At 42.3% G+C, this 21,531-nt stretch overlaps 1 protein-coding gene across 2 annotated transcripts; it reads right to left on the bottom strand.

The window, feature by feature from the left end:
* Positions 1 to 1,262: 1,262 nt before the first annotated feature.
* Positions 1,263 to 16,603, bottom strand: LOC136566472 (myosin-1B). Of its 2 annotated transcripts, none has more exons than XM_066565625.1 (38): positions 16,400 to 16,603; positions 16,169 to 16,312; positions 15,921 to 16,077; positions 15,576 to 15,603; positions 15,364 to 15,478; positions 15,192 to 15,284; positions 15,030 to 15,093; positions 14,849 to 14,947; positions 14,640 to 14,743; positions 14,415 to 14,553; positions 13,157 to 13,275; positions 12,907 to 13,056; positions 12,113 to 12,283; positions 11,385 to 11,712; positions 10,701 to 10,777; positions 10,311 to 10,398; positions 10,107 to 10,224; positions 9,767 to 9,890; positions 9,547 to 9,683; positions 8,534 to 8,789; positions 7,735 to 7,977; positions 7,457 to 7,633; positions 7,226 to 7,371; positions 7,048 to 7,138; positions 6,571 to 6,960; positions 6,091 to 6,217; positions 5,427 to 5,545; positions 4,903 to 5,099; positions 4,330 to 4,513; positions 4,078 to 4,243; positions 3,783 to 3,907; positions 3,292 to 3,600; positions 2,987 to 3,190; positions 2,448 to 2,573; positions 2,183 to 2,353; positions 1,987 to 2,091; positions 1,624 to 1,719; positions 1,263 to 1,415 (listed from the first exon to the last, which is right to left on the bottom strand). In XM_066565625.1, exons 1-38 carry the CDS (start codon positions 16,601 to 16,603, stop codon positions 1,263 to 1,265), a joined length of 5,844 nt encoding a protein of 1,947 aa, XP_066421722.1. The 2 variants fall into 2 exon arrangements, with proteins under 2 accessions (XP_066421722.1, XP_066421723.1); XM_066565626.1 differs by having other exon boundaries at positions 11,403 to 11,712.
* Positions 16,604 to 21,531: the final 4,928 nt, after the last annotated feature.

Here is a 21,531-nt window from a genome sequence, read left to right as displayed (position 1 = left end):
CTTGAGAAGGCTCCAGGGTGACCCCAGAGCCCCATCCAGGGCCTGAAGGGGCTCCAGGAGAGCTGGAGAGGGACTGGGGATGAGGCATGGAGGGACAGGACAAAGGGCAATGGCTTGCCACTGAAAGAGAGTAGGTTTAGATGGGATATTAGGAAGCAGCTGTGTGAGTGCTGAGGCCCTGGCACAGGTTGCCCAGAGAACCTGTGGCTGTCCCATCCCTGGAAGTGTTCAAGGCCAGGTTGGATGAGTCTTGGACCAACCTGGTCCAGTGGAAGGTGTCCCTGATGGTACAACCCATGCCAGGAGATGAGAGTAACCCAGGCTCTTGTTCATAGATCACTTTGGGGTGCAATAGCTTGAAACAACACTGAATGATCAATATGATTTTTAAGAGGTGACCATAGATTTCTCTCATGTTTGCTGATATCCACAAAGGATGAAAATCCATATTTTGAGTGATGCCACGTTGGGCAAAGTTATCAGGATTACACTGGAGACTTGATAGGAGGTAAGTGTCTGCCTGACCAGTTTAGAAAATGTAGAGTAGTTTTGGAAACAGAATATAGACAATGACCAACTGACTATGAGGTTGCTGGCTATTCTGCCCTGGGAATGTTGGTTTGCACATCACTTTCATGAACAAGAGTTGAAAGTAAATCTCATTTTAGGTTTAAATATTCTCTAAATTATACTCCAAAGCAGCTCGAAGGATTGAAGAAATTTAACTTGAAGTAAGATCTTGCAAAGAGGACACAAGAATTAAAAGAATAATCAAAGATTAAGTGGGAGTAGGAAGGAAGGTGTAGTAAGTTCTTATTGCTTGGCCAGAACATTTGGGATAATATCTATTTTATTCCTAAAGCAACTGTTATAAGGGATAATTACATTCTGTTCCAGAGAAAAAAATATTTTTTCTGGCTAAGGAAGTATTAGATGAAATTTCCTAGCGAGAACAAAGCAGGATGTCTGATTGGACCACTTTAAAAGTGGTTCAAACACCTTGAAATACCTGAAGCAAGATTTTTAATTGAACAAATAAGTTTAAAATAAGCAAGGAAAAATGTAAACCTTAGAAGAATTCAGGGTAATGATGAAAATGCAACACTCAACTTCTCATTATTTACATGGCATAAGCTCTACAATTTTTATTATGAAGGCATTACTCATCTACAGATTAATGAAGGACAAAGCAGTGACTACAAATAAAAGTGATAGAACGTCACATTTTGTGCAATTCTCTCACTTTACAGCACTGGAGGCATTTACTCTTCACTTTCTGCCTTCTTGCTGATCTCCCTGCTCTTGGCTCGGAGCTTGTTGACCTGTGACTCTGCAATGTCAGCCCGCTCCTCGGCTTCCTCCAGCTCGTGCTGGATCTTGCGGAACTTGGACAGGTTGACATTGGACAGCTCCTCCTGGACATAGGAGGAAGCATCAAACAGGGGTTAAAACAATTCCACTGTAAAACTGCTAGGTGAAAATACGAAATAAAGAAAGCAAAACGAAGAGAGACGTACTACCACAATGTTGAGCTGGGTACAAACAGAGCTACACAGGGGAAAACACCAACACAGAATCCCACTTTCACCTGGATAAGGACTGACTGAACACAGTGATACTCACAGCCTCCTCAGCTTGTCTCTTGTAAGCTTTCACCTTAGTTTGCAGTTTGTCCACTAGATCCTGCAGCCTGAGAACATTTTTCCTGTCTTCCTCAGACTGAAGAGAATGACAAGACAGAGAAGCATCTCTTTTACCCTCCTCTACATGAAATAAAGGGTAACATTTCTATTTGACGTTGCTGCCCAGTAAGACAAAAGTGATAAGCCGTATATTGTTAGAATGACTAGAAAGATACTAAACTTCTGATGCTTTCATTATTCTCCTTTTTGTATGTGAGACTCAGGACAGAGAGAAATCCCTCAGGGATACATTTTGGGTTCCAGAAATAAGAGTGCATCAACACAAAGAAGATTCCTGCCTTACCTGGTAGGTGAGTTCCTTCACCCTGCGCTCGTACTTGCGCACACCCTTCACGGCTTCAGCGCTGCGCTTCTGCTCAGCATCAACCTCCCCTTCCAGCTCCCGCACCTGCAAGGACAAGCCCAGCCCTGCAGCTGCCCTGGCAATGTCTCTCCAAGGAGGGACACGCTCACTCAGGCACAGCCCCAGCCCTACACACCCTGGCCTCCAGCTTCTGGATCTGCTTCTTCCCCCCCTTCAGTGCCAGCTGCTCGGCCTCTTCCAGACGGTGCTGCAGGTCCTTCACTGTCTGGTCCAGGTTCTTCTTCATCCTCTCCAGGTGGGCACTGGTGTCCTGCTCCTTCTTCAGCTCTTCTGCCATCATGGCCGCCTGATCAGAGCAAAAGGTCAAAGCCATTTTGGGACTGGAGATATTTTGGGGAGAGTACATTCACCAGCAGCAATGCCAGGAGCGCCCAACTCACATCTGTGATGGCCTTCTTGGCCTTCTCCTCAGCATTGCGGGCTTCCTGGATGGTATCCTCCATTTCACCCTGGATCTGGGCAATGTCTGTTTCCAGCTTCTTCTTGGTGTTGATCAGGCTGGTGTTCTGTTGAGTAGCATCAGAGGTTTGTTTTTGTAAGTTCAGTATTTGAAATCATGAACATTACAAGATTTTAAATAATTTAAGACATAATTATGTAAAAAAGCAATACCAGAGATTTTTCTAGTAGAATTTCTTTTCTCTGGGGAAAAGACATTTTGGTTTTTTTCTTTCTCCATTTTCCATTAATTTGAAAAAGTGCTTAGAAATATAATCTGTGCCACATCTCATCCACCAAGGCTGGCACAGGAAAATAATAAAAATAGAGTAAGGGAAAAGTCACCACACATTTTTTTTCAGCAAAGATTTTTTTTTTAGTAGCATGATGCATACTCCAGAAAAAAGGACTGTCTTCCTCCAAGTTGATCATTCAATGGTGACTGGAATAAAGCACAAAAGTGTTCACCAAATGACCTCACCTGGGTGTGGAGGAGCTGCACACGCTCACTGGCATCCATTAATTCCTGCTCAGCCACTTTCCTCGACCGTTCTGTCTGCTCCAGGGCTGCCCGGAGCTCCTCAACTTCAGCCTGGAGCAGGTTTGCTCTGCGCTCCACCATGGCCACCTGCTCCTTCAGGTCCTCCTGAGACCTGAGAGCATCATCCAAGTGTATCTGGGTGTCCTATAGAGCCATTGAAAGAAATTATGAGCAGATTTAGAGCTCCTGTGGACTGAAAGTATTAACCAAGATATTTCTCTGTAGGCAATTTCTGTTCAACAGACCTTGAGCACTCCCTGGGTGTTCCTCAGGTTCTTCTGTGCCTCTGCAGCCTGGCGGTTGGCATGGCTCAGCTGGATTTCTATTTCGTTCAGGTCTCCCTCCATCTTCTTCTTCAACCTCAGGGCTTCATTCCTGCTCCTGATCTCAGCATCCAGGGTGCTCTGCATGGACTCCACAACTCTCTGGTGGTTTCTCTTCATTTGTTCGATCTCCTCATCTTTCTCTGCTATCTTCCTGTCAATCTCAGCTTTCACCTGGTTGAGCTCAAGCTGTAGGCGCAGGATCTTCCCCTCCTCATGTTCCAGGGAGGCCTGGTCAAAAAAAATATGAATACTTTTCATGTAACAAGTGTTGAACCTGAAGCTCTGAGTAAAATGAGTGCTATGTTTAGATAATATCTCTACTTTTATAAGATCTTCACCTTTGTCTCAGAATGAGACAAGCAAGGTAGAGATCCAAGACACGTAAGACAGCAAGAAATAATGCTGCGTACCTCAGCTTCCTCCAGAGCAGCCTGGATTTCAGATTTCTCCTGCTCAATCTGCTTCTTGACTTTCTCCAGCTCATGAATCGCCTTTCCTCCCTCTGCAATCTGCTCCGTGAGGTCGGAAATCTCCTCTGTGGGAACAAAGATCAATGGCATGGTCAGGCAGAGAGCAGAATGGGAAGGGCCTGTCCCACCAAGGTGACAGGCATCTCTGCAGACCTGCAGGCACAGAGCCATGAAGAATGGTGGGAATGGCTGATAGTGAGAAAGGCCAGGGAGGAGCAGAGGGCCAGGGACTTACGCTGCAAGTTCTTGTTCTCCCGCTTCATTGTTTCCAGGTGGTCCAAGGACTCCTCATAGGCATTCTTCATCTTGAACAGCTCCGTGCTCAGAGAGCGCGACTCCTTCTGCGAGGCCTCCAGCTCAGCCTGCGTTTCCTCATACTTCTGCTTCCATTCTGCCAGGATCTGAAGAGAAACGGGGGGTGAGTAGGGCTGTGGCCATCACAGGGCCCTGCTCTGACCAGGAGTGCTGGTGCTGGAGGCCAAAAGACCTTGTCAAAGTTCTTCTGCTTCTTATCCAGAGCAGCACAGGCAGCGTTGGATCTCTCCACGTCAATCATCAGGTCCTCCACTTCATTCTGCAGCCTCTGCTTTGTCTTTTCCAGGGAGGCACATTTGGCATTGACAGCCTCAACCTGTTCCTCTGCATCCTGCAAGCGCTGGGCCAGCTTCTTCCTGGGAGGAGAGCAGCACATGCCATGTTTGAGCTTGGATGGGCATCAGTTCTTTACTGTCATGAGTTTGTCACTTTGGAGGTTTTGCTCCAAATGCTTTCCACAATGTTTTTTATTGTCCATGAGTACATGCAGCCAACAAGATCTATAATTTCTGTGTCTTTTCCCATATGGAATATTACGCCTGTCTTAGTCCTTCTAGCCCTAAAGCCTATGACTTCCCTTCCAATCTCTCTCTTTTTATCTCTTTCCCTCTCTGTCCTTTTTTTACAAATACACTACATCCTTGCCTCCGTGACATTCTTATCTTAACCCACTCTCAGAGATTCCAATTTCCCTTGACCATTTTCAGTCTTCTCCAGTCATTTCCCATTCTGCTTCCCCACGTACTTGGCCTCCTCGAGCTCCTCCGTGCGCTGAATCGCGTCCGTCTCGTATTTGGTTCTCCACTGGGCCACTTCACTGTTGGCCTTGGACAGGGCTCGCTGCAGCTCCCCCTTGGCCTCCTGCTCCTCCTCATATTGTTCCCGGAGCAAGTCACAGTCGTGGCGAGCGGACTGCAGGGCGTGGGCCAGGGCGTTCTTGGCCTGTGTGAAAAAAAAACAGTGGGAAAATGAATGGAAATATCCTGGGAGATCTCCTGACAGAAATGCTGATGGGCACTGATTCTGCTGTGAGTAATGGCAATCTACTGAATGAAAATCAGAGGTCTGGGAATCTGCAAAACAATTAACAATTCCCTAGACTGTAGGGAAGGATGAACAAAACTAGTATGGCAAGGCTTGCACTGTATTACTTAAGTGGTTTTTTCCCTCCCTTTCATCTTGTTGATTCTGTAATGTTGTTCATATCCAAAGCTCCTCCTAGACAGAAGGAGTCCAATGGACAACTCAGAATTTGGAGAGCCTTCTTACCTTTATCTCTTCCTCTAGATGCCTTTTGAGTTCCTCAATCTGTTGGGTGAAAGCCTGTTTGCCTCTTGACAGCTGAGAAATCAGAGCATCTTTCTCATCTACCTGACGTGAAAATTCACCTGGGAGTGTTCAGATGAGTAAAAAAAACTTTTTATTACTTACATAAAAGTTTTAATTTTGATAATAAATGCCCATATACAAATATTTTGAGTTAAACAAACTTTTACTTCTTTTCTACATTCCTAATCACTGATACCCACATCTCTTAGAGACTAGAAATGACATGTCATGTAAAATCCCACCAGCCTTACTCTATGTTTGCATTAAGCCTTGAGTTTACAGAATGAGTACCACAGTGCCATCCAGAGGGATTATGGGCCATGGGTAATCTCAGGAGGTTTAACAAGGCCAAGCAGTCCAGGCAAGGTCTCATGTGATGAGTAGGGTGAAGGATCACTCTCCGCTAACCCGTTGGCAATGCTTCTCCTAATGCAACTCAGGATTCTCTCAGGGTTCTGTTGGCCAGCTTCATCACAAAACATATTTTTGGCTCAGGTTCAACTTTATTCATGTCCAGTCCTCCAAGACTCCAGGTGAGTTTTACTTTTTTTTTTGAACAACACAGATAATATACAGTATTCTCTTAAAAACACAAATGTCCTACCAGATTCTGTTTGTAGCCGAGCTCTTTGAGCACTAATGTCATTAATTATGCGCTGCTGTTCCTCCTCCTTTGTCTTAATCTCACTGAGTTGATCTTCTAGGGAACGACACATCTTCTCCAGATTTGCCTGTTTACATGAGGAACGGAAGGAAAGATGTTAAATGGTTCAATTCATAATATGTGAGCAAATGAAATCTTAAAAAGGAAGAAAGAATGATTCAGAAGCCAAAATTTCTCAGTTAACTGATATATATTTCTATGAAGTTTGTGGTACCAGTTCCAACACTAGTATATTCCCTGCCCGTTGTAGGGTGGACGAAATGATATGAGCAAATGATTTAAATAATACTGAAGTGTTTAAACACACAGTGAAGTTGCAAAGTGCAATAGTTTATTCTAAAGTATGACTAATTGAAATTTCTATGTTGAAATATAAATATCTGAATATGTTTGAATCAATGAGAAGAAATATTTATGTACCTTGGCTTTGGAGACAGACTCCATGTTGCTGGCCAAGTCATCAATCTCCATCTTCAGCTCACTCTTCTCCTTCTCCAGCTTCTGCTTCACGCGTTGCAGGTTGTCGATCTGCTCGCCCAGCTCAGCTGTGCTGTCCGCGTGCTTCTTGCGCAGGGCGGCAGCCGTGGCTTCGTGCTGCAGCGTGGCCTCTTCCAGGTCGCGGCGCATCTTCTGGAACTCTGCCTCACGCTTCTTGTTCATCTCAATCTGAGCTGCTGTGGCCCCTCCTGCTTCTTCCAGGCGCTCGCTGATCTCCTCCAGCTCCCTGGACAGGTCAGCGCGATGCTTCTCTGCTTTAGCGCGAGAGGTTCGCTCTGCCTCAATTTCCTCCTCCAGCTCCTCAATGCGGGCCTGCAGAACAGCAGGGACCCTTCACAGCCGTGCCCTCCTCCTGCCTGAGCTCAGCTGAGCAAGGCAGGGCAAGGAACAGAGACTTGCCTGCAGCTCCTTGATCTTCTTCTGAAATTGCATGCCCAGGGCCTGTTCATCCTCGATCTTGCCCTGGATCTGGCTGATTTCAAAATCTTTCCTTTGGGACAAGTGAACCATGTTAGAGCTCCAAGAAACAAGACAAGTGCTGCAACCCAGCACTCAGGTGCCCCAGAACCACACTTACTTCTTCAGTTTCTCATCCAGCTGCTGCTTATCATTCTCCAAATCCATGATGCTGTCCTGGGCCAGCTTCAGGTCTCCTTCCAGTTTCCTCTTCGCTCTCTCCAGGTCCATGCGCAGTTTCTTCTCTTGCTCCAGGGACCCTTCCAGCTAAACACAACAAGACCATCAGCCCTGTGCCAGCCACATTGGACTCCATACCTGTCCTGTTCCTGCTCTAGATCTGTGTGCTTACATCATCCACTTGCTGTTCCAGCTTGATCTTGGCTTTGGTCAGAGTATTGACTTTGTCTTCCTCTGCCTGCAGGTCATCCAGGGTCTGCTGATGGGCCTCTTGGAGGGCTTTCTTCTCTTTTGTCAGCTTGGCAATGGTCTCGTCCAGAGCTGCCATCTCCTCAGTCAGGTTTTTCACCTTTGAGAAGAAGGGAGCAAGCAGAGACAGAAAATGGTGCTTAAAACTTTCTAACAAGATAAGTCTTTTCCAGAGTGCAAGTGGCGGGTTCTACCTCATACCTTGTTTTCAGTGGCATGTTTTTCCTTCTCCACCTTGGCCAGTGTTAGCTCAAGGTCATCAATATCTTTCTTCAGCTCTGAACATTCATCCTCCAGCTTCCTCTTCTTGGCTGTCAGCTCAGCATTCATCTCTTCTTCTTCTTCTGCTCTCTCTGTCAGTTCCTTAATTTTGGCTTCCAGCTGGATTTTGGTTTTGATGAGCTGGTCGCACCTTTCCTCTGCATCAGCCAAACCGTCAGCTTCCTACATGATTCATTTAAATAAAACAATGTTCAACCTGGGGCTAATGGCTCTGATGTACTTTTAGGTTGTAGACATCTAAATGCCATCAGAATAATCCAAATACTTACTTGTAATTACATTTTTAAGGACAGTATTGTTGCTACATTCTTATTTCCTGGGAAGAAGGGAAGCAGTGAACTTTCATCACCATTTTTCTTGAAGAGACAGGGACCATAAATGCTTGATAAATAACTGACACTATCAGATCTTCCTACTTCATTCAAATTCACTTGGGATTCTCCAAACAAAATGTGTTAATTGGACCTCCAGACAACCTTAATTGGTCACTTGATGATATATCAAAATTGCTATGTTCATATACTTTACTTCTGTAAAGTATATAAAGTTATAGCTATAAAGATTAAGGTAGCAATTGTATGTGGATTTTCTTCCCATTTTATAAAATATATGTATGTTTTTAAAATAATTGCTATTTTGGGATAATTTGTCTTTAGGGAGACATTTGGAATGATTTTATATAGGACATCACAAGTCAAAAAACTTTAGTAATACTCACAGCCTGCACTTGGAGCTGCAGGTCATTTTTCTCCTGCACCAGGGCCACCATTTTCTCCTCAAGCTCCTTCCTCTTTGCCTCAGATTTTGCAAGCTCCTCCTTGGTTTTCTCAAACTCTTCCTTCATGTTGGCCATTTCTTTCTCAGACTCTGCACTCTTCAGCAAGGGCTTGATCTTGAAGAACAGCTTCATCCATGGCCAGTGTTTGACATTCATGAATGAGCGAACGTTGTACTGGATGCAGAAGATGGACTCCCTGAAAGGTAATAACAAAATATATTTTGGTACATATGTACATATTCTAAAATCTATAAAACATATTTAACAGTATATATTAATATGTATAACAGGAAGTTTGAGACATAATACTTTTTAGTTGTATATATATATATATATAAATATATATATACAATCTATGTACAGTATATATGTATCATATATAGTTCTGTATATCTCTATGAGTAAAATAATTATCATGTATTATTCAATATATATTTCTTAATAATATTTAGATCACTTTTTATATATATAATATATATATTTCCACTGAAAACGTTCATGTGTTATGTAGAATATCAACCTGAATAGACAGTTTTGGAGTCCAGATGTTTGGTTCATTCTTACAGCCAATGAAAGAACTCTTCTGTAAGTTGGCTCAGTCACTTTTATAAAATTTATCAAAGGGAAGAGGATGCTTCTCTTATGATATAAATATGTCTTTCTCTCATTTTATTTAGCAATGACCTAAAAGAATTAGCTTAGACTTGATATTGATTTGCTCGACATACATATAATAGAGCCGTTTAATGACTTCAGCAACAAAGTATTAAAAAAAGTGTTTCCCTAAGTTGGGGTTTTACATTACTTCATCTGTTTTTAGGATATACTTTCATATTGACAAAATGAATTAATGAGAAATAAATGAGATTTTTTGTGAAGCAGCTTATTTTCAGTTTTGTTCACGCCATTAGTATCTGATAAGGATTGGCCCAGCAAGCCAAGTAAATATCTACCTCCTCTCCATCATCTTCTTGAACTCCACCCTCATCAGGTAACCCCTGCACATGGCCTGGGTGCGGGTGATGAGCTGTGCCAGCTTCTCATCCCTCATCTCCTCCAGGAGCCCCAGCAGCCCAGCTTTGAAGAACACCTTGAGAGAGGGAACGTTGCAGCACATCACTGTCAGGTAGAGAGAGCAAAGCCCAGGCAGGCAGTGAATGGGGGGGTTTGTACCTTGGTGTGTCCAAATTTGTACTGGGTGTGATCCACATCGATTGACCCAAGGAGCTTCTCAGAAGCCTTCTTGCTATCGATGAACTGTCCCTCAGGGATGGCACTGGCATTAAGCACCTTGTATCTGTGGAATCAGAGGAAGATAAGGAATTATTAATAGCCCTTTGAAAATGTCTTTTTTTTTTTTTTTTTAATAGCTATAGAAAAAACCTGGATGACTCACTTGGACAAATGACTTTTGTATACCTAAAGGTAACTTCCACAGTTCTTAAAACAATTAGGAAATGCAAATGATTCAACATTTGTGGATCTGGTGGAGGGTGATGAAAAGTAATCTGACCTCTGTTTGAAATCAGCATAGAGGATTCTGCTGGGGAACCCTTTCCTGCAGATCCTGATCCCTTCCAGCACGCCGTTACAGCGCAGCTGGTGCAGCACCAGCTCGTGCTCCATGGCACCTAATAAATCACAGAATGAAATTGTATATCATTTTACTGCACAGAGAAGATCAGATATATCACACCTCTGAACTTTAACAACTTACCAGGTGTTTTTGTTTCATTAGGAATAAGGCACCGTACAAAATGGGGATGTGTGCTTCTCAAATTGCTCATCAGCTTGTTTAAATTTTCCTTAGGAGCAAGAACAAAGCCTCAGGTTTAAAAGTGTCATTTACACAATCTCAATACTAGGTGGAAATAAAAACACTGCAATAAAACCATGATCAATAATTTTTTTACAGAACTTTTTGGCAGTTCTGAAAGAATACTTCCCAAGATTCAGTAAGAATTCCTCTTTACTAGAAGCAAGTTATTTTATCCTTTCTGAACACAAAGATATATTAGATCAATCTAAAGCATTTCTGAATTGAATTTTTTTGATTTTCTTTTTATGAAAAGAATGTGGTAAGTTTAGAATGATTATTCTACAGTACCCGGAAAAGAGCTGAGACGGTCTGGAAAGAAGAACCCTTCTTCTTGGCACCCTTCTTGCCACCACCACCACTGCTCTCTAAAAAGTAATCAATTTTTTATAAAGACGTGAACAACAAAAGCACACAGAATCTGAAAAACCTTATATGTTCATCTTAAAAAATATAGCAAAAATAATAATATGATCAAAATTTGCTAACTCAGGCTGTAGTTAAAGTTACGAGAAATACTTGAATTTTTCAGATGAGAGTAGAAGGAAATTTAATGACTTCAAGCTGAAATTTAGAAAATACAGGGGGAAAAAAAACCATAATATTTTGCATAGAAAGATATTTGTGGCACTAAACTAATATTTAGTAAATACACCAAATGCAGTGTTTATGTATCCTTACATCTAAGTGTATGCATAAATTTAACAGCATGTTGATACATTTGATTATATTTACTGAAGTATTTGAGAATGGTCCATATTGCAGAAATCTGGTTTCTCAGCTAGACTGGGTTAATGCTCTAGAACAGCTATCTCATTCTAAAACCTACAGGTCTATTAAGGTCTCTAGGGAGTAATAATGTCCTTTATTAGACTAGATGATGAGGTTTTGGGTTTTTAATTTTAGAAATATAAATATCATTGCAAAATATTATTACAACATTTAAATTTAATTTTCTGTAAATTATAGTAGAACTGATTTCAAAGAAATCACCTGCTTCTGCCCCTCCAGCAGACGCAAAGAGCAAGGCCAGAGTCTTCAGGGATGACTTTTGATACAGCCCCACAACAGTTTCATTCAGAGGATCCTTGTTCTTTTCCAGCCACCCAGTGATGTTGTAGTCCACTGTTCCAGCATAGTGCACCAGGGAGAAGTGGGCCTCAGCCTTGCCTTTGCCTGGCTTGGGCTTCTGGAAGTTGTTGGACTTGCCCAGGTGCTGGTCATAGAGCTTGTTCTTGAAAGAGGTGTCAGTTGCCTTGGGGAACATGCACTCCTCTTCCAGGATGGAGAAAATGCCCATGGGCTGGGAGAAATAGCAACATGTGAAGAAAGTGTGGAAGGAAGAAACAGAGGTAATGTATGTAAGAAAGAGGAATGGAAGATTAAAGTTATACCAAAAAATCCTCCTCAGTATGTGTAATCTTATGTTTCTCCAGAAAGGGCATTTTGTCAGTGGATATGCCATCAGTTATACAAAAACAAGCTCCCCTATAAGATTCAGGGTTGGGATGTAATAAAGATCTAGCATGCAGAAATTAATTTTGTAAATGTCTGGTGAAAGTGGGAAGCAAAATAAATGAAAGTAGCAGCATTCAGATATAAGGAAGAGTATGCTCTTTCTTTAAAACGAGACAGAAAATTTCTGAAGAACCATTAGAGATTTTATAACCGAAAAAACTATTAAGTATATGGGGGCCAATAACCTTTTCAATGAGCTCAATGCAGGCAGCCAGGTCCATGCCAAAGTCAATGAACTCCCATTCAATGCCCTCCTTCTTGTACTCCTCCTGCTCCAGCACGAACATGTGGTGGTTGAAGAACTGTTGCAGTTTCTCATTGGTGAAGTTGATGCACAGCTGCTCCAGGCTGTTGAACTGCAGAAGGCAAAGATTTACTTATTTGTGAATTTCAGTTCCAGGAACACCTTCTGTCTTCCAATAGGCTTAATTCTTATCCCACTAAGGTCTCCATGACTGGAATCTTGAATTTCTAGTGCAGGAACTGGACAGGTGACTGGCACATTCCATCCTCTAATATATCTAACTTCTTAGGCCCTGGCACTGTCTCAACATATTTCTGAGCTCTGAATAGATCTGCAGAGCTTAGTCCGAGTCCAGCTTTTCATATGAATTTGTGTACCTTACCTCTCTATTCCCAAGCATTCAGAGGAAATCTGGCTTCAGCATTAACAAAATCTTCCTCTAAAAAGGCATATTTTAACTTCCTCAAAGTCTCTCTCTGCTATTATTTATCAGTTGTTCAGGGCAGTTTTCAATGCAATTTTCACTTCTGCATGCAACAACATCTACAAATAAATACAGTCCTGTGGGATACTACATGCAATGAGAACCAGAAGGGGACAGTTCCTAGAGAAAAAGCAGGATTATCCAATAAATAGAAATAACCCATAACTGATATAAAGCACATCCCGACCCCCAGATTATTCCAACTTCCTAATGCCTCTTCCAGGAATGCTTTATGGAGATCCTCCTCTTACATCAAAGATCTCGAAGCCAGCAATGTCCAGGACACCAATGAAGTACTGCCTGGGCTGCTTCGTGTCCAGCTGTTGGTTGATGCGAACAACCATCCACAGGAACATCTTCTCAAACACAGACTTAGCCAGGGCACCCACCGAGTTGTATACCTAAGAAAAGGTTAAAGGAAAGCTACCATCTGCAGCAAAAGAGGAGTTTGACATTTTTAATTCAAGTAAATTTTTTTCCCTATTTTCACTTGTCTCTTACCTGCTGCACAGTTTGGCCCTTGGTCACGTATTCATTCCCCACCTTGACTCGAGGGTAGCAGAGGGCCTTGAGCAGGTCTGCTGAGTTCAGACCCATCAGGTAGGCAGCCTTGTCAGCAACTAAGGAAAAAAGCATAGAGCAGGATCAGATATTAGCTCTCCAGTGAAAGGGTCTTACAATAATTCAGATTTCTACAGAAGCCTCATATACGTTACCATGTCCTTTAAAATACTGTAGTTTTTCTTGACCTGCTATTTTTTTCTAATTTAATCTATGTGATTAATAAAGGTAAATATCATTCCAATACTTCTACAGTGTACATGCAAGAGACTAGACAGACAAAAGGACTAAGGGCCATGAAAATGGCAGATCAAACAGTTACAATTTCTTAGGTATTCAAGTACACTGCACTGAAAATTGTAGTCAGTGAAACTCTCCTGTCATTGGAGAGAGAGAGGTAGATCAGTGAGATATAATGCTAAAAGTATGAATAGGATATCCTGTACAACCTTCGTAGTCGGATTATATTGTCCCTAAGGATAAATATCAAACACATTAAGTCTTTCCCAGCTCCCATTTTATCTGCAGCTGGGTTAACAAACACAAGCAGCACAGCATATAGTCTGTCATCACTTTCCAATTTACTGCCTGTCTTGTCCCACAGAGAAGCTGATAGCAAACACCAGTACTATTTACAGAGTTCTTCAATGTGAGAAGGCCAAACATCATCATGTAAGATTTACACACAGATGCTAATTTTGAGCTGCTTTTATGTGTTATTTCCAACAAGACATTTAAGGCACATTCATAACTAGAGAGCTGAAATAAGAAGAAAATTGCAGTATTATAGATATATATATATGTGTGTGTGTGTATACACACTGTGGTTGTATATAGGCTACTCTGGTATAATTATATAATTATTCATTAGTACTTGAGAGCAGTTCCTGGTTCTGTGTCAAGTCTGGGAAGTTTCCATTCAACACAGCAGCAAAGTTTGCTTTATTTTTGCCTGACTCCTACTCTGACAGAAGACAGAAGCTTGCTTTAGGAGTCACTAGACTTAATTTTTGCTTTCTTCAAAAAAATCTACAGGTTCCACTGAGTTATGTTACTGTAGACAAGTCCTCTGGCTGTTCAACAGTAGTGGCACTGGGGAAATGCACAGGCTGAGTCAATCATTCTGACCCTCACATGCTGCCTTCAACTCAGTGAGTGTTCTCTATCTCCTGTGCTCTGGGATGGGTTGTGTTGGTACCTTCGGTGCCATCAGGCTCTGCCTGCTCCTCTCGTTGTTTCTGCTTGAACTTCAGGTTCCCATAGTGCATGACAGCCCCTGTCAACTTGTAGATGGCTGTTTTCTCATCTGCAGTGAAGCCCAGGATGTCAATGGCACTCTGACAAAAGAGTTGTTAAGGTGAGTACCCCAGCTGTTAAAGGTCAGAGAAATGAAACTTCACCTGAGAAAATTTCTGCTACTTACGTCGGTGGCCATCAGCTCTTCCTGGTCGTTAATGCTGGGAACTGTGATCTCACCTTGACTCACATACAGGTAGTCATAGGGGTTGGTGGTGATCAGTAACATCTCTGAAAAGAAGAACAAAACCGAGCCAGGTCAAATGCAATTGGCACAGAAAGGATTTCAAAGTTGTTCCATGACCTTTTCGTGGAGGAGTTACTGATCTTTCCTACCAATTAGCTCTGGCTTCCTGTTGGACATGATCTGATAAAAGATGTGGTAGCTCCTTTCCGCCTTGAGCTGGAAAGTGACTCTGGACTTCTCCAGCAGATCTGGCAAGGAAGGTAGGACACAGTCAAGCACAAGGAGTGGGGAAGGCTGGAGGGAAGGGGGATCCGGCCAGAAGGGTCTTACATGTTTCAATATCAGCAGAAGCCAGTTTGCCTGTGGCACCAAAATGGATTCTGATGAATTTACCCTGAAAGCAGAAGGAGAGTCAATGGAGATTTCTTTCACCAATCTGGACAGCAAGAATATCCAAATTGGTGTTGGCAGTTGTACCAATTAATAACTCACAAAGCGTGAGGAGTTGTCGTTCCTCACTGTCTTGGCATTTCCAAAGGCCTCCAGCAGTGGGTTGGCGCTGATGATTTGATCCTCAAGTGTCCCCTAGAACAGATGTCTTCTTGTCATGATCTAGCTCATCAAGAAATTGAGTTGTTGCAGGTTTCTAGCCCTGGGACCTCACCTGCATTTTGCCTGAGGTCTGCTCCTCCTTCTTCTTGTCCCCACTGGCTGCAATTGTTGCAAAGTACTGGATGACACGCTTTGTGTTCACAGTCTTCCCAGCCCCGGATTCTCCGCTGCCAAAGCCAAGAGAGAAGCAGAGGGTGCGTGGTCAGGCAGGAGGTGCCCTGGCACCGGGCAGCCCCGCAGGGACCCGCGCAGGGGGGTACCTACGTGATCAGGATGGACTGGTTCTCACGATCTGTGAACAAGGCAGAAACACGGTACTTAAAACTCAATAAACAACAGAGAAAGAATGAAACATAATCAGGTAAGTCTAATGTTTTGCCTGATGTCAGCTTCACTTAAAGAAGCAAACCTCCAAAGCACATCACTGAGTGCAAAGATATCTTTCATTTAAAAGAGCAGAAACAATGCTATGAAGATAGTAAACTCCAACAGATGTATATGTCAGATCCAAGAAAACTTTGAAAAAGTCTCTTCACTTTGCTGAGATAGGGTATCCCTTAAAAGAATTTAATGGTCCAATGTCCCTAAAGACTAGACAGAGCCACTCACCAGTCAGCATGAACTGATAGGCGTTGTCAGAGATGGAGAAGATGTGTGGAGGGGCCTCCTGGCGCTTCTTGCCTCGGTAGGCCAACACCACCTCGGGGTTGTACACCGGCAGCCACTTGTAGGGGTTGACGGTGACGCAGAAGAGACCCGAGTAGGTCTGCAAGGAAGGGACACAGCACCTTGGCTTCCCCTGAGGCTGGCCCAGCAGCTGCTGAGGCTGCCCAGAGGAAGCTGCTGCCGCCACTTACGTAGATCATCCAGGCTGCGTAACGCTCTTTGAGGTTGTACAGCACAGCGGGTTCGTGCAGGTGGGTCATCATGGCCATGTCCTCGATTTTGTCATACTTGGGAGGGTTCATGGAGAAGATTTGATCTTCTTTCACAGTCAGGGTCTGTCAGAGGGCAGGAAGGTACATGCATGTCAGCTAAGAGCCAGCGTGGGAATGAACTGCTTTTCATACATTTTTTATTTTACGCACCTCTCCCCCTTCAGTCTTGACTGTGATTTTTCCTGGTTCCCTGCTCTGGATAGTGCTCTTCACATAGGACTCCTTTGCATGTACCACGAAGACTGATGACTTGGCATCAAAAGGTTTGTTCTGGGCCTCAATTCTCTCCTTCTCTGACTTTCGGAGGTAAGGAGCCGCCTCCCCAAAGATGGCCATCTCAGCGTCCGTGGACATGGCTGCTGCTTACAACACGTAATGCAGCAAGTATCTGTGAGGATAGAGAATATATTAAAATAGCATGTGATGGAACAAACACTCCTATATCACATTTGATTGCTCTTCTTTAGGTATGAACTAAATTGCCTTCTCTTTTTCTGCTAGTTCTCTTCTACATTTTTTTTTTCTGTTACTATTATTTTTTTGTCTGGTCAGATTGTTATTCCTACTGGACAATTGCATTTACAGAAGAATGCTTTCTGTGTTTTTGTATTTGGGGTCCCAGCAAAGGAAAGGCATTGAGCTGTTGGAGTGAATCCAGAGGAGGCCATGGATTTGCTCCAAGGGATAAAGCCCCTCTGCTCTGGAAATAGGCTGGGAGAGCTGTGTTGGTTCCGTCTGGAGAAGAGAAGACTCCAAGGCGACCTTCCAGCCACATTTCATTACCTAAAGGAGTTCCAAGAGACTTGAAGGGGAACTTTAGACAAGGGCTTGGAGCAACAGAACAAAGGGGAATGGCTCACAACTGAAATAGGATGAGTTCAGATTAGATATTAGGAAGAATAATCTTTACAACAACAACAAAAAAATTACTTTGCCTTCTTGGCCAAAGACAAACTTCATGACACAAATTGTTGTTATCAATTCAAGGGAATGGGTGCAATTTCCTGACTGGTTTTGTCTCTAACAACATGTTTTTCTACTTGATTAATATGTTATAGCTCAAATGAGACCATTCCATGAGACCAAAATAATCACAGAAGGTTGAAAAATTGTCCCAAATTTTCTCCAGCAATTTTAACACTGCTTATATTATCTCACATTTTCTTACAGGATTCCTAACAAAAATAATATCAACTATTCCTAGGAGGAATAAGATTGCTATATTGTATATCTTAACATATACTATGTCAGAATACATATAATCTTATTATATATGACAATATATTAGTTTATATTTGTACATAATACCTATATTGTACATTGTGTTATTTCATAGACACTGGATGCTTTTCTCACAATATATCCTTATAATACTATCAAGAACTATCATATATTTTTAGGTTAATATACATTAATATATATATATATATAATGCATCAATAGTTTGACTTTTTAAAGTACTAAACTATTTTCTTTTGCTTGTTTTGTTTGACATTTCCTGAAATTAATTCTATGCTAATTGTCCTTCACTGATTCAAAGCATGCTGCTTATATTCGTTGCAGGATTGCCTGTTGACATTTTATAATTTTGAGGGATATATTCTAGTCACAATATTTGACAAAATTAACATAAATTACTGTAGAAAATAAACATGAAGAGTTTATTTTCCTCAGTGTAAATATTTAAAACTGAGTTTAGATGCAGTTCCATCTCTCTTTTTCCAGTTATCCAAGTTATTCTTTATTCAGTTCCTTGTGATTACAAATATTTGCTTATGTAATTTTGTCACAATTATGCAATATTTTCAGAGGCAGAAAGAAGCCTATAAGGAAACTAAGACTGAAATGCTTACTTTTAGCACTTTGATGTTTTGACACACAAAATCCTAACCATATTTCTCAATCTTCCATGTGAAAAAAGGACATATTAACATTATTTAAATATATATTTCTTTTTCTGTTACTTCACAGTCAGTGCCAGTGACCCTTGATTTGAGATAAATGCAAAAAACCCACCCCAAATAATTGGAAATTATTATAATTGTTATAATTGGAATTTCTGATGGGTTTTCTTTTGGTTTTTTTTCCCTTCAGGACAGTTACTCCAGGATCTGGTATCCACTGGAGATTCCTGGGGAGAGTGTAGCAATGCTGCAGTGATCAGTACTTTAAAGATCACACTCTAAGAATCTTGTGACAAAAATAACATCAATCCAGCCCAATTCTCACACTGTATTTATACATTGGACACAAATATAATGACAATCAGGATTTCAGCATACCTGCATAGAAACCCTGCCTTACAGCAGCTCTACCTGCCCCTAAAAAGTGAATAAATCAAGATCTTACCTTTTGTGAGACAAAGGGTTGCAGATTGGAAGATGAACAGTATTAAGAAACAGAATAAGTAACTTTCTTCTTACTGCTGCACCCCAGACCACATTTACAGACTGAAAACAAATGGGTGGTTGGAAAGCAGACTGAAAATCCCAGCTGACACTGGCAGACCCTCATTGAACAAGTGTAAGCATCCGTAGGAATGCACTGGAACTTGTGGAATGCAGAGCAAGTTTCCCTTGATTCCCAACCTCCCTAGTCCCAAGCCCTGAAACTCTTACCTTAGGGATTTCTGAGAAAGGACAAGACACACAGATCCCAGGGTACTTTTATAGGATCTGATCTGCATATGTAGCCAGCACCTCCTCTTTCTTAGGTCAAAACATTTCTGGCAATCTTAACTCCTAACAGAATTGCGATTCAGATTAGAAGTGAATGGATATAATTAGACATAACAGGTCTGTGAATCAATGTCCTATAAATAATTTCACAAGAAAGCACGAGAAGGGGGGGAAGTGGGAGGGTGTGCTAAAGGAGATGAAAGGGGCTTCATTGGTTCTGTAATCCATCAGATGCTGACTCGCACAGAAAAAGTGAAGAGTAAGAGCCAGTGTGTCTCTTAGGAAACATGTAGGGATGGAGAGAAGTCACAGCTCCTGCCTGCTGCAAGCACTCAGAGCCCTCAGAGTGGAAAAGCAGGAGAGGTCCTACTGAGAGGCAGGGATACTGTTAGAGGAAGAAAATTCCAGTGCAGGAGAAAGCACCTGAAAAGGAACAGAAGTCACAGAAGTGAGAATCAGGAGATGATAAGAATGACCAAGGACTAGAATGGAGCAAAGCCAAAGAAAGTGAAGGGGGGAAGAATAAGTCTGAATGTAGTGATAAGGAAGGATATTTGAATAAAGAAGAGGAAGTCCCTGGAGGTGTTTAAGAAAAGACTGGATGTGGCATTCAGTGCCATGGTTTGGTTGATAAGGTGATGTCAGGTTAGGTTGTATTCAGTGATTTCAAAGGTCTTTTCCAACCTAGCGGATCCTGTGATTCTGTGAAATAAATCAGGATGGGACTCCAGTGGGATAACATCAAGTCACCATGGACAAAAGAATCAATAAAAGAGCAGAACAAGTTTAGCCTAAAGAAAAAAGCTTCAAAGCCCAAGGTCATCAAGTTAAATCCCAGACAAAAAGCACAGGAATCAAATTCTTGTTTTTGGAGAAGGTTTTCAAAGATCATATGAACAGCACCATGGAAGTGTTGTACTGAACTTAAGATATTTATCCCATTGGAATCAGGAGCGATGGCTGCTGTCTCAACATAGCATTATGTTGTCTCAACATAACATTATTGCTGTCTCATTCAGCATTACTTTTGCAAGATAAGTGTGCCAGGAAAGATTTAATAAACTCATATCCTCTAAACTAGAGTCAGTCATACCCCATGCTGCTCTGGAAGAATAATTGCTCTGCAATTATTTTAAGAGAGATCTGAACCTCATGATAGATTGTGTAAAAAACCCATCTACTGTTCTGATGTCTGGAATATTCCTCACCCAGATTAAGGAGGGGTCATGTTCTATGTTCACAAGGATCAGAGTGGTGAAGAGAGCAGTGGAATCATTCACTTTACTGAGAAGCAATTTCCTCCCCATGCAACAGATCTGGATTTGTTCAGGGTTGGTTTTGAGTTGGTTTTTTTTCAGTGTGGTGTTTTTGGCTGGTTTGTTTGCTGGCATTTTTGTTTGTATTTTGGGGGGGGGGGGGTTGTTTGTTTGTTTTCATGTATTGGTCTTCATTTTCCAAACTACAGTTCCTACCACAAACAAGGAAATCTGGAGTCACATCTCAGCAGCTTCACCTGTCCCACAGCATATTGCCTCCCCAATTACTGTACCAGTTGTGCTCCTGTCTCTCTTAGCATCTCTTACTCAGAGGTCTGGATAAGAAAGTGAGGTAATTCCTTCCTCCTCTTCTCTCAGCTGTCTGTTTCTCTGTGATGGCACTGTAATCCTGGGTGTGGGAAGGAGATTCACAGACATCAGTTTCATGTTTGGAGTAAATTGCTTGAATAGGCCTGGCTTTTGCAATAAACAGATTCCTTTTGCACCTGCCTGGAGGGTCCATAATGCTCTGCATAGTTACAGTTCAAGGCCCTGGTGGAGGCTTCCCATCTCTCTTGTTGTGCCCAACCATGTCTTGCTCCCACTATTCCCCTCCCTGCCTCCCACAGCTGCCCTCCCATGCCCTGCTTTTGTCGCAGAAGGAGCTGGATGTAGGTAAGCAGACACATGGGGAAATATATTATTATTATTATTATTACTAATATTAATATTAATATTAATATTAATATTAATATTAATATTAATAATATTATTAATATTATCTGCATTAGCAGAACAAAGTTCTCCCTCTTGTGCTTTGTTAGCAGAGGCCCCTTTGGTTCCTGCAGCTCCTGAAGCTGGCTCCAGGAGCATTTCCACCTGTTTTGTGGCTTTGTGTTGTGGGGCCCCACCTCCAGCCAGGATCTGTCCACACAAGGGTTCTGACACAGCAAAAAAGCCATGGATGGAGGAGAAATGCAATGTGCTAGAGGAGCAATAAAGAGCTTTTTGCTGCCCAGCTCAAGCACAGTTTCCTCATTCCACCCTTTCTGAAATGCAGTGGGTACAAAACCAGAGATGTGTTGGTGGAGGTCTCTGATGAGCCCTTAGAAGAGCAGGGCACTTAGAAGCACAGTGACACATCCTGTGCTGGGCCATGCAGCTGGGCAGTGTTTGACATCCCCAGAGTCACAGGGAAGACAGGTCCTGCTCATACAGAGTGTGCAGCAAGGGCCCAAAGAGTTCAGGGGAGTACCAAAAATCCCACAGATTGTGGTGGATCCTAAACTATCATTTCTACAATGGATGGAGTAGTGTCCCTTCCAAGCTCCAGCTGTCATCTGCTGCT

The sequence above is a fragment of the Molothrus aeneus genome, chromosome 25, assembly GCF_037042795.1.
Source record: "Molothrus aeneus isolate 106 chromosome 25, BPBGC_Maene_1.0, whole genome shotgun sequence".
NCBI classification, from domain to species: domain Eukaryota; kingdom Metazoa; phylum Chordata; class Aves; order Passeriformes; family Icteridae; genus Molothrus; species Molothrus aeneus.
The sequence above is the reverse complement of the archived record's forward strand: the minus strand, read 5'-3'. Positions and strand labels throughout refer to the sequence as shown.